The 13,877-nt window shown below is 39.0% G+C and overlaps 1 protein-coding gene across 1 annotated transcript; it reads left to right on the top strand.

Annotated features, from left to right (window-relative positions):
• Positions 1 to 8,406: 8,406 nt before the first annotated feature.
• On the top strand, positions 8,407 to 13,085 carry LOC108376294 (uncharacterized). The gene is made up of 3 exons (XM_017632492.1): positions 8,407 to 8,482; positions 9,301 to 10,546; positions 10,673 to 13,085. The coding sequence occupies exons 1-3, from the start codon at positions 8,407 to 8,409 to the stop codon at positions 12,993 to 12,995; spliced, it is 3,645 nt and encodes a 1,214-aa protein (XP_017487981.1). The 3' UTR covers positions 12,996 to 13,085.
• The last annotated feature ends 792 nt before the right edge of the window (positions 13,086 to 13,877 follow it).

The following is a 13,877-nucleotide window of genomic DNA, read 5'->3' as shown; positions in this document are numbered from 1 at the left end:
AAATACATTTCTTATTGTTTGTTTTTAAATATTTTCACACTGTAGGAACAAAGCATTGAGTATGCCAAAGATATACTACATATATGCTGTTTATTTGAAAAGCAAACAAAGGTTAGGGCAGACGGCACAATTTACCAAAGAAGAGTATCCCTCAGCGGGTTGAAGAAAGATACATTTGTACAATAAGAAAATTTCTGTGACAACCCTCGAATGCAAAAAAAATGCAGCAACTGGGGTAACAGATTTATGTAGATACATATATGTATGTATGAGCGTACTTTTTTTTTAGCGACATTGACGACTGCTTGACTATTGAACTATTGAAGTGTTGGCCTCAACATTTGACGTGCAGTCGATCCTTGTGATTTATGTTTATGAATTTTTAATGAAAAATCATTAATCATGCGGATTTGTTAGTGATTATTTTCAGGGTGTTGCTGGCTGCAAGTCATAAATTTAATTTGCAACTGAAATTGTAGCAGGGCGTAGCGGTTGTTATACATACATAGATACAGATATCGAGGGCAGAGCAAAAACCAAAAGAACAAAACATTAACAACGATCTTGCTGTTACAGCTAACGTCAAAATATTTACAGAATGAGCAATGAAAGAATTGCTTGGTGAAGTGAAAAACTGGTATTAAAACAAATCTAGAGAAATAATATGTATGTATAAAGAAACATTTCTCTTCTATTTAGCAACACTTTACGCCAACCTTCATTCCATAAATAGTTCGGCAACATTGTTGCAACACTCCATTTTTATAGGTAAATCTATAAATCATTTCGTTGGCTGTGCTTAGTGTTACACTTTTGCTAGAAACGTATGTAGGCAATAGTGGTGAAATATTGATGAATGTTCTGCAAAAAAGAAAAAAATAATTAAGAGAAAACATAAAAAATATGGAACGCATGAAAATATAAACATTGCACTCCAAGGTGTGCATGGTGGGCGTGCACTGTTGCTGACCGAAATAACTCAGCTCATTTTATGAGCGCAACATGTTGCAGAACAATTTACGACTGCGGGCATAAATTACGATTTTCACTGAGATACTATGTTGTGTGAGTGTGAGAGGATCGAATGTTTCTTTTATATTTTTCCTTAAAAATACATTTTTTTTTTTAAGTAGTTTACGGTTTAACATTTCTTACATCTACGTTCAATATAGATTTAGTGTAGCAACACATGAGACAATGTGTCTTAGGGTGTCTTTTATATATCCGTAATAAATCTCTAGTTAGGTAGGAAGTAGTGGCTTCCGCCTTCAGTGGCATAACTAGGTATGTTACAATAGTTTGCCATCGTTGGATTATCCTCGCTGTTGAACCACTTCGTGTCACTGATGAAACTCATCAGGCATCTTGCGTCGGTATTTTAAACCTCGCTTAAGGTCGGCCAGGAACGGTGAACCCAGATGCCGCAGCCTTCTTCTAAGCAGTGCCGAGCATTTTATACAGTACATATAAGACCGTTTCCTCCTCTTCGTAGTCCTTACAGCTTCTGTAACATCTTCGGAAAGGCACGCCGAACTTTTCTGCATTCGTACCTATTACAAAGTGCCCGAATAGAGTTCGGCTAGAGCTCCCGTAACATTAGATGTATTCTCTCTTCTGAGAAATTATACACTTTGTGACCGCTTGCGATCTCATTTAAGTCGCGTCTGCCTGGTAATTCGACAAGTCGTACTTGGACTCCACCTTTCTTCAGCTTGTTTTTATACAAATGCCATGCGGTTTCCCTCTATGTCCCTATGGCCAGGGACCCAAGTCAGGTTAAGTTCTTTCTTCGAACCAGACTATCACTAAAAATAAATAGGCCTCTTCCCAGCATTTTAGTTCCAAATTCTCAGCAGCCTCCATAATAGCTGAAACTTCAGCTTAGAAAACGCTACAGTAGTCTGGTAACTTAAAAGTGATTTTCAGATTAGGGTTTCGTGAAAAAACTCCGGCTCCCATCTTACCGTCGAGTTTCGATCCATCTGTTGACGTCAATACTATCGTGTGGAGCGCTAAGATCTTATTTTCAGTCCTTCCAGCTTGAGACTTTTCTGCTAAAATTGCTTTCCGAAACCGATACCGAAAGGCAAAGGTCTGTATTGTTCGCAATAAAGCAAAAATTTTATTTAATATACAAGAGCGCCCCTGTGCTTCAGATGGCCATTGGAGTACGTGTCTTAAGCGAAGAGCAGCTTCCCTGCCAATTCCCGTGGCAGAAGATCTAAACTAGCTTTCGTTTGGCACGGTTTTGAGCGATTCGCTTAAGCAGATCTTACTGGAAATTTGCACCTTGTTGGGCAGTCTTACGACTCTATAACTATTCATCGACCGATTCGGGTATTTAGGACCCATTTATTTCCTATGGCCTTTTCGCAAGTTTAGAGCGCTACAGAAGATTTCTCATAACGCTGAACTTTATTCTCTTTCCAGTTCAGCTTCTTATCTAAAATAACCCCTAGAAATTTAGCTCTTATAGCAGGAGTTGACAAGACGACGTTTAGCTCCGGTGGACTAAACGAAGGCATTTTCCACCTTGCTGGAGCTTAGGCTTATCGCACAGCTGGCGAACCACCTGAATACATCCCAAAGCGTTTGCCGCATCAGCTCGCATAACGTTTGCGGAAATTTTATTCTAAAGGAGATTGCAATGCTATCGGCGTAAGCAACTACTTTCCCAACCCCCAATCCCTTTCACATAAAGGGATGTTGACGCTTAGATTCCACAGAACTGGAGAAGAAACATTATTTTTCTAAAGCGTTATAAATGCTAAACGGAAGCTTGCTAAAAATATTTCTAATAATAAGGAATTCGACGATGGATCAGATCGTGTTTCAGTCTTAGTCTGGCCAATACTGGACACTACATAAGCCAAATACAGCAGTCCATCTGCGCGCAAGCAAACACATTATTTCCAAACTAGTAAAGCTGTCAAGTTTTGAGCAGAAGAAGCCACGAACAGCTCTCGAAAAGTCAACAAAAATAATAAATAATAATTGCGGCATTAATGGAAAGCAACAACAACCATTCCAACTTTGAACTAGTCTGCGCATAGAAATGAAAGCTGTTAACAAGTAATGTTGTTGGTGTTGAAGAGTTGCTGGCATCTTCAGCAACAACGACCGTATAGCAACAGCCGCTGCGTGTGTGGTCCGAGTTGCGCTGATTTAATTAACATGTTCATAATAAAATCACGAAAATATGACAAGAAACAATAAGCACACGAAAATGTGTTGGCTGTGTTTTTATTAACAGTTGTTTTTTTTTTTACCTAAATATTACCACTTTTTTGTTTACGAAAGTTACGCTGCCTGTTCACGTATTAATCTTAGTGCTTTTTTCTAAAATGTTCCAGTTGTTTGCTCTATTCTCTCAGTTTACATTGCTCCTATTAACATAATTAAAGAAAACAATTTATTTGAGGTAGTAAATCGGCAACTTCTAATGGTCTGACTGTTGAACGAAATGACCAGAAATCGTGTGCGGCAATAATTCCGTATGAACATATTAGCATAGACATGTATATATACAGTGACTCAAAACATACTTTACATTTTGATTTTTTTTAACATTCATTAGCATTTCCAAATTAAATTTTTTTATTATTAAAAAAAATATTGTTCATGCTATAACCAAAATCATAGAAGTGGCAGCTTTGTAAAAATAAAATTGAAAAATTTAAATCATTTCCATCAAAATTTCGAGCCTTTAAAACCGAATTTCTAGCAAATTATTAAAAGTCAAGAGGCTTGACAAACGCACTTTATTATGTAAATTTTTACGAGCTATGAAACTGATTCAGATTAAAAAGCTCAAAATTTTGATGAAAGTTTTTAAATTTATATATATTTTTTGAGGCTTTCATTTATGTATGTATATGGTTTTGATTACAAAAAATATTAAAAAAAAAAATTACTTGAAATGCCTTGTGAATATGATAAAAAAAATTAACATGCGAACGTAATTTGAGTCACTGTATATTTTAAGATATATTGCTTTGAAATTCTCATAGCCCTGAGATGTGCAAAATATTATAATGATATTTAGTATTGTATAATTGTTAGTGCTTGATATGGGAAAATTGTACTCCACATACGAGTATCTGTATCTGTATCTGCGATATGTTGCCGTTCGATCTACAGCGCTGTGAAATGTAAACAACAATTTGGATTAAGTCGTTTGATGTGAAAACTTACTTACCAGTGTGAACTTTTAAGAACTGAGAAATTTGTTAAAAATGCAGATAGATATATTAACTAACATCATAATATAAATATTATTAAACAGTTTTTTTTTGTGTCTTCTTGTGTTGCTCTTATTTTTTGCTGTTTCCGTTCTAACTTAGCGCTTTTGGAGAATTTTTATTTATGAGCCCTTAAAGAAAATTTTTGAGTGAGTGCGGGGTAAGAACCATCCGAACTAAACTATAGTTTTATTTGGTGCATAGCTAATTCGATTCAGAACAAGTGGAAAAAACTGGGGAAAAAAGCCAGCGAACAGCTAAAAGAAAGTGTTTAAGTTTTTAATGTGAAATTTGGGGCAAAAACTTTTACGGATATTTGAAAGCATCCAGCTTTATGATGTCTATTAACCATATCATCTGCATATCTGAACACCCTTAGAAATAATTTGAAAAAATGAAAATAAATAATTGCAGGGCAGTGGTCTTAAAATGGATCTAAATATTGTTTAACAAATAAAGAAAAAAAAATTTGATAGAAATTGTGAAATATGACACAAGCTGACTATGAGGGCGTATGTACGTATAATTTTACAGTTTAAAAACGCATTTCAAATATATCTACAATGTAATACATCCTGCATATGCCTGCCACGGAACCCACATAATTACATAAAATTTCCCAAGAAAAATCGGGTAAGAGTACCGTTTTCGCATTTATAAATAATTTATTATAATATAATATCTTTTTGTTAGGCTGCGAGGTAATCTCTCATTTACATGTGGGTCCATTTTTCTGACTTTCACACGCTACAAAATGCACTTGTTGTCTGATGTATATAAATATTTCGCATATAATAAATTATACGCTCATTTCCTCTTTAACAATTAGCCACTTTGGTGTTAGCATCCGAGCAAATTTTTCGGTTGGTGATACAGCGAAGATGAACAAGAGGCAGATTGAAAAAAATGCATATTTCTTCACGCTTCGTATATATACATAAATGTACTTTAGGGTGGTCCTTAAATGCAGGAAGCAATTTTTTGCATCCGATTTTCTGCACCTCAACCACTACGTCGACGCTACTATAGTCGAAGATATCACATATAAAATTTGGTTTGGAGATTAAAAAAAAATATTAAACTAAATTTTTATTTTAATCTAATACCCAAAATCGATACTACTGAAGTTGAATTTATCACATATAAAATGTGGTCCCGATTGGAGTCGGTGAAGGCGTGTCGCACAAGGAGCAAATTTAAGATGTCCCTATAGAAATTAAAAAAAAAATATTAAACTAAATTTTTTTTTCATCTAATACCCAAAATCGATACGACTAAAGTTGAAGGTATCACATATGAATTTTGGCCCCGAATGAAGACGGTTAATTTTAACTTCTTGAGTCTTCATAGGGTAATCTGCACTTTGACACCTGTTTATGCAATACGCCCTAACCAGCTCCATTCGTGAGCAAAATTTTTGTCAGATTTCCCTGCCCCTGGCATTATCTTGTAAGGGGGTTAGACTGAAAGAAATCGTTCGTTTGATTTTTACGTTCCACCCTAGTGTACATATATACAAATTTTCATAAGTCTACTTATTTGCAGTTTGCATTTTAAAAATGCTCAATATGTACACTGCCGGAAAAGAGTATTGGCACAGCGAATTTTGCATAATATACGCAACACTTTCTATTCTAATATTTTTCCGCCAATTTTTTATAAAAAAAAAAATTTCCATACTCAAAAAAATTCTAAAAAATCGGTTTAAAAAGTTGAAAATTTGCATGAAAATTTTCTGAATTTTCGTGAGTTTTGCATAAAGTTTAGAAATTATATTTTTATGTTGTTTGTTTGTGGAATGAAGCATATTTTTATAAAACGTTGTCGGTAAAATATTACAATAAAATTTTTTGCATATATTGTAAAAAAGCAGCTGTGTCAATACCTTTTGCCAGCAGTGTATGTATGTATGTAAGTACATTGATACCTATGCGCATACAAATACTCATGCGCCAGCAAAAATATCTGACATCATTTCGTTTTGATTAATTTCGCCAATCAACCTAATGTCTCAACGCTAACTGAACTAATGATGGAAGATATCTATGTATGTATGTATTTATGTATGTATCTAGGTGTACTTATTTTTACATGAACATGTCCAAATATGTATTTTTGTCTAGAGTCCGCTCTGTTGTCCATCAAATTCAGTTTGTTTGCATAATTCACTTGTACATTTCATTATCTAATTTGGCTCCTTTTTTCGTTTGTCATATTTAAATTTTTTCGCATATTTTACACATTTTGGGTGTTGCCCGTCTTGTAGTAGATTGATTTTATTTAAGATTTTTCTATTTATTAGTCGAGTATGCGTTTTGGATTCCATGTTTTGCTTTCGATAAAATGGATTGCAGCAATCAATCAAACTTTTATAAGAAAACAAGATTTCTGGCTAATTAGCAAATGATTTCAAGGAAGAGGGTGTTTGTAGCAATTAATTTAGGAATATTTGGTTTTTGGTAATGGTGGCTGGTATTTTTAACCGACTTTCAAAAACGGAGGATGTTATCAATTCGTCGAGATATTTTTTTTTATGTATGTTACCGCATAACCTTGGACCACGTCAACCGATTTCGATAGTTCTNTATATATATATATATATATATTTATATGAGAATTTAAGTTTTTAGTGGATTAAGTTGATCTAAAATTTGATAAAATTATAGGTTTTATTAAAATATCTCACTGGATGCATGGAATCGAATTTTTCATGTTTAAATAAAAAGAAAACAAACAAAGAATTGGCGCTTTACGCAATTTGCTAAGTTGCTTGGCAAGTTTCTCCTCCAATTTTCCGTGAGCGCCTTTATGTTGCCCCAGATATATAAAGCACCAAGAATACTCCGCTGAAAGGTGGATAATGATTTTATAATAAACTTTTCCATGCCACAAAATATAGTACACTCGGAGATATGGCTTTGCCAGTCGAGAGGGAGCGACGGTTGGTAGTGCGCATTTCTAACGACCGGCTGGTATTCAGATCAATTTCTAAGCAAAATTCTTGTTCAGTATAATGATGTCGTTTTTTAAATTTTATGTAGATAATATTTACTTTTAGAACGAGATATCTGCATTTCATGACCCAATTTATTCCATTCCAGCTCAGTCTTCAAGGGAATTTCTAATTAAAAAGGGCTCGCAGCGTAATGACCATAAACATATCATAGAGTGAACATATGTAAAACTCCTACTCGCAAACAAATTTGTTTATTTTTGGCATACGTAAATGTTTATCAACAGTTCTTTGTTAATCAACAATTCTAACTGAGTAGTTTAGAAGCGTAAGAGTGAGTAGAAATTATACTACCCACGCTATTTCAAATTAAATTTATTAAAGAAAGTTGAGGAAAAGTGATACTGCGCACGTAATACCACGCAAATTTATTCCTCTGTTATGAAAGGCCTAAACACTGGCGTGTAAAAATTACATTCGAAATATGCAACTATTACATGCCCCACTCCTACTAACGTTTGTCGACAAATACCACAAAATTGAATTTGTTTACCACCCCCTTACTTGACTGGTTGGCCTTGTTACCCATAGTAACGCAAACATTCCAATACAAAACATTAACTAGCAGAGGAAACGGAGAAAACTTAGCCACTAAAAAATTGAAGGAAAAAGGCGAAATAGGCAGGAAAAACCAAATCAAACAAAACAAGGAATTAACACAATAGAACAACCATAGCAACGGATATTTAGTTGTCGAACACATGCACACGGTCGGTTGACAGCCCAACTTTTTGGGTACATAGTTGATGGATTGGCATGGTACTGACGGAATTCGCACAAAGCACGGCAAGCTAGTTAAACGTGCAAACGACGGTACGCGGCTGCAAATGGTTTAAAGTTGGCTAAAAATGGCCAACATATTATCGAATAAATCTTAAAAGTTTCTCTCTCTTGGTACAGAGAACACGTTAGAAGCTTAGTATGAAGCTGAAAAGTGCTTGAAATTTTAGTTTTATAAATCAATTGTGGCCGCCTGCCTTTGGCCTTATTTACTTAAGTGAAAAAGTGCTAAGCCTTGGAAACATATGCTCATATTTTCTAGCGTTTGTAGAACAGTGCGTTGGAATAAAAAAATGCGTTTAAAAATGTGTGTTAGTAAAAGTGAATTGTAGAGCAGTCGTCTAGTTTACGTATTGGTTATCTATACTCGGCATGATAACTGGCGCTGAGGGCCGGCAAACACATACTTTGTTGGACTTGAAGAAGCAGCAATGGGCTAAGGAACGTGGTAGGTGTAAATTTATGGTGCCAGTTTTTAATGAAATTTGGTTTTCTTAGCTGAAATACTCGATTAATTATTAGTGCATTTGTAACTTCGACATCGCACATAAGAGAATGTGCAGTGTATCTAGTGCTATCCAAACCACTAGGACTGAAATTTTTTAGTATAGCCAAGTCGTATTTCATTTCCACATTTGTGCGTCCACAACCAAAGTCCCGGAGCAGGTGCGCTAGAGCTTAGATCCCAAAATGCCTGAAAAAAACAGGAGCTTGGTGGACGAATGTGCAATGTATCCATCATTGCCTGGTTAAGAATACAACTCCGCAAAAAGCTTTCCAGGCGTTCCGCGCTTTTCAGGCTTGCAGCTATACACTTCAGCAATATTTTCGCAATTTTATTAAAGATATTAATTGGAAATTTCGCTTAAATAGAAAACTCAAAATCGAAAACTGCTTTGCTTTCAGCTAAAAAAAAAGCTACTGAAAAAGCTTGCGGTATGAAAGCTGTCACATAGCTACAGCAGTTTGAAAGCTTTACTCCGCTCGGAACGGCTTAGCTTGGCGCCAGCCACTCGGCAAGTACCAATCCATTTCTTCGGGAACGAATACAAAGTTTCCAAATAATAGTCATAGAGAGAAATCAATGATTTTTAGACTGATGTTGAGGATTGCATGAGCTTTATCCAAGGTTGCTGTAGCTTGGACGAAAATATGAAGATGAGCAAATTCAATCAACGGAACTTTTTAATTTTAATATGTAACCGGAGTTAGTTAATATTTAAGATAATAGTAATATCTAGCATTTTCTACCCTCCCCCTTCGCAGAGGAAATCGCCCGCATGGACGAGCTCATCTCCTCCTCCCATCATCAGCAGCACTCGACCATGGCGACATCGCACCATCACAAAATCGAACGCACCTCCATACGCACCTACTACTCGAACATGGACGTAAGTCAGTCGCAAATGCATAATCAACAGCGCAGCTCGCGCCAGCAACAGTTTCGACAACAGCAACAGCATCAGCAGCATTTTCAGCAGCCAATACAAACCTACGCACCAGACCTATTACCACGCTATCCCCAACATAATCCCAACCCATATGCCGTGCCGCTCCCGCATGCCTCACAGCCAGTTGGTCGTCAACAGCACCAAATACAACGCGGCGGCAATAGCTATGATAACGAGCTCGAAGGTTACATCGATGTGGTCGATGATGACCCAGACATCGACGCTGATTACGAAGATGACGAACTAATTGCTGGTTATCAGCGCAGGCAACCGCCAGCACGACGCGCTTCATTTATGCCACGCGGCCCCGGGCGTCGCAATCACACCACCAGCATGATGTCACAAATTCCAGGACAACGCAAGTATGCTTACGATGAAATGGCACTGCCTGGCGCGGGTTTACAAACAGCCAAGGCACGCATGCAACAAGCAGCGCCAGCACGTATGCCACCACAACAACAGCAACATCACCCACAAATGCGCATACGAAGCCCCAGCTTGCCTGTCATTCGTCATGAGGACTATCTGGCACGCCAGCCCCAATCGAAGTTGGCTGCAGAGAAAATACCAACACACGCTACACAATTGGCACCAGCGGCATGCGGTATTGGCATTCCTGTTGGTGCGCCTGGCAACGCACCGCATCGATCTAACAATCCGAATAATCCAGGCAATCCTGGTTGCCAGGAAGAAGACACCTCCGGCTATCGTAGCGATTCGCCGAAGAACCCACACACGCCGGAAATTTGGTATAATGACGGCGCTAGCCTGCAAGGCAGTAGCAGCACAGCGAATAGTGGCGGTAACGGTGCTGACGGCAGCGGCGTGGGAGTGAGTGCGGTTGCCAATGTCACTAGTGTTGATGGTCGTGTGGGAAGCGTTGATGAAATGAGCGATGGTAATGCAAGGCGCGCAAAAAGATCGATAATAGGTCAACAACTCGCCAAAAGTCAAAACCAACAACAACAAGCGCAGGAGCGGCAACAACAGCAAGTAATGAATTCCACCTACGTCGTGGCTCACTCGTACAACAGCGGCATGGAAGACAGTTGCCAGGGCAGGTAAGTGGTTGGGGCTTGTTATATCGAAATATCTGCCAAGGCGACGGTTCCTAGGCTTCCCTAAAAATATGTTTGTACTAAATTCCTTACGGTAATTACCTAAATCCTTTACTTTTTCCTTTACAGCTACTACATGTCCCCGCTAAGTCCCTCCAACCACAGCACACGCGACATCTCCACCTCGAATACATATCCCATTCACCCGGGCGACCAAAACGATTATTTCGCAACCACAAAAACAGCACAACAGGCGCACGAGGAGCGCGAACGCGCCAAGTGGTCCAATTACAATAACAACAGCGTTCATAGCGAGTACTCACTGAAGCAGAGCAACGGACCAAACTGGTTGAATCGTGGACGTGGTCCGCACGAGCTGAAAGACAGCGAAGACGACACGCAATCAATGCACTCCTCCTACCTACGCGGTCAGAATGCACCCGTAGATCCGGTCACTATGGCCGAACGTATCGATAAACGCCGAAAGGCAGCCGAGTATCACAATGCGATTAAGAAACAGCTGCACGAGCGAGAAATGCTGCGAAAGTGGGAGCTGGAGCGACACAAGCAGGAAGAAATGCTGGAGGAGGAACGCTTGCGCAGGCAGAAGCAGCTTGAGCAAGAGCGCTTGGAGTGGGAGCGTCGGCAGCAAATGGAGCGCGAGCAGGTGCAGAAGAAAAAACAGCAGGCAATGTTGGATGCGATCGCGAAAGCAGAGGAGGCGGCGAAGCAGGAGAAACAACGTAAGCGGAAACAGCGTGGGCCATCACTGGAGCAGGAAGTACAGAAGGACGAGCAAGCAATGCAGTTGGGAGCTGATGACAAGACAGCTGAGAAAGCAGAAACTAAAGAACCGAAAACGAAAGGTAACACAAGAAAATCGATTAAGAGAAATGCACCGATAAAGCAAGGCGAGGACAAAGCGGAGTTAAATAAGCCAACTGAAACTGATGGAAAGGCTGAAACCCCGCATAAGGTACAAAGCGTAGAGAAAGCCACAGAGCGTTCAACCACTCCACCACCGGAAGTAGGGGAAGTGATAAACTCACAAAACCATGCTAAAATAATAAACGACAGAAATGGAGCAGACAGTCAAGCTGAAGACGAGGGAGAAGAGAGGGTGCTCATTGGCACGCCTATAAACTTGCGTCGAAATATCAAAAAGAAAACTTTTCATGCCACAGAGGTGAAAAAAGAACCGAAAAGACCACAGTTCAGCAGTGGTGTACAGGAAAACGTCGCAGTAATCATGCAACCAGCCACACTTATACCACTGCCCGTGACCAGCGATATATTTGGACTACAGAATGCTATAGGCAATCTGCAGATCGCCACCTACTGGATGCAGCAGCAGCTAAAACCGAACACGGCCGCCTCGACGTTGGATTTCTCAAAGACAACTGGCGATGGTACGCAACGCACAAACACGTCTATTTCTACCGAAGACGGTTATCAAATGGAAAGCATCGCCGACGATGAGCCGAAAAGTGTTGTAGAAGTTAGCGAGAAAGCTGTAGTCGAGAAGACAGACCCGACCACTATTTCGGAAAAGGGCGGAAAGGAAGGAACAGGTCAGGTAGAGTTAGCGCTCATGCCACTCGAGTCCTTACCACCAGTTGCTGCTGATCAACTGATTATCAACCAGCAGGCACACCAGGATGTGGAAACACAAACGGAACTACCACTTAATTGTGATTTGTGCCTCTTCCATGATAATTTCTACAAAGTGTTGCTAAAGCGCGAAGTTTCGACCACAACGACAACGCAAACCTCGAAAAGTAAGAGCAAACCAGCCAAAGAGGCAGACAAAGACCAAGAAACAANAAAGGACAAAGAACGCGACCGCAACAAGCGCAACCCAAAAGATGGCGGCCCAAGCAATGCCAGCGTAATAGTAAACACGCACAATAATAACAATAATCACAAGGTAGACATCCGCCCCAAGTGGGGTGTCAATCGCCCGGTCGTGCAATATGTGAAGGCTAGCGAACGCGACCCATTCTACTTGCGCAACAAGAAGAAGCACACAAACAATCAACACGTCAAACCGCCACGCTCGCAGTCGGTTGATGCACGCTTAGACAATGGCATCAATGAGGCGGACGATGACGATAACGATGACGAGGGATTACGTGGTTCGGATAGCGCTTGTGAAGATGACGGCAGTTCGAATGTAGAGGAGGGTTTCTTACTGAAAGCACGCAATGTTTGCACTGAAATTTTACCCATCAAAACAGATGAAAAGGGGCGCATATTCTTGAATTTCCGCGAAGCAAGTGCCATTATGAACGAAGACGAGATTAAGGATAAGTTGAGGCAACGGTATTTTAATTTTGGTCGCATACTACCGCGACGTAGCTGGGCTTCAGCTACGCAGCAAGGCCTACAATTTAGAGCCGTGGCTGCAAATGCGGTGACAGTGCAGCCAACTGCGCATCTGGCTGATGATTAGGAGGTAACTACATAAGTATTCAGCGGTTGGATTTATTTTGAAAATATTTGCATGTATACTCAATGCACTTTGAAAATGAGACATATCATGATTTAGGTCAGCTGAAGTAATTCTACTAAAAAAAAAATTTATGTGGACATCGGTTTCTCCTCATAAAATATGGGTGGAGTATTTTAGAAGAAAAAATCGTTGGGAACTAACTATATAGATTTACATTAGCGTGTGGCTGATTTTACAATGTTGATCCCCAAAGCAAAACTCCACTCTCCATATGCGGGAAAAAGGCCTCATAAGGTAAAAAAATCCATTTATTATTTAATGCGAAAAAATCGCTCTTTTTACTGAAATATGGGCTAGTTTTCCTATTTTATGTAAAATTTAATGAATTATAGTATGTTACTTCAGGGTTATTGAGGCAAGTCTTTCGTTAACCGATTTTGAACATTTTTCGCAGAGCACGTTTTTATGCCCAAACGAGCCTAGGTCTTACTTCGTATCTTATAAAAATATTGTCTTCATAAAAATAAGGCGCATACTAATGTACATATATGTATATGAATATGAATATCAGTAGAGAAATTCGCAAATATATTTAGCGTCGATTGTATTTTCTATTTAACAGGGCACATTTCTTACATATCGTAAATAAAACTTTCCTTCCGTATAAAGCGATAGAAGATGCGCTGGCCCCACACCTTCGAAAAAAAAATTTCTAACTGCACACAAATTTGTATTTTTTCGCAGAATTTGTAGAAAAGTTTGTTTTTTAAAGCCCTTCATATTGACATAAATGTAAGGAGTTATTTGCATTGCTCGAAGGTTTTTCTTCTTCCAAGTGATTTCTAAATGAATGCCCAAATGAAAACCATAGTCAGAACCAAA

Source organism: Rhagoletis zephyria, unplaced genomic scaffold (genome assembly GCF_001687245.7).
Source record: "Rhagoletis zephyria isolate East Lansing unplaced genomic scaffold, Rhagoletis_zephyria_1.1 Rzeph_scaffold_10207, whole genome shotgun sequence".
Lineage (NCBI taxonomy): Eukaryota > Metazoa > Arthropoda > Insecta > Diptera > Tephritidae > Rhagoletis > Rhagoletis zephyria.
This window is presented reverse-complemented; position numbering and strand designations above follow the sequence as displayed.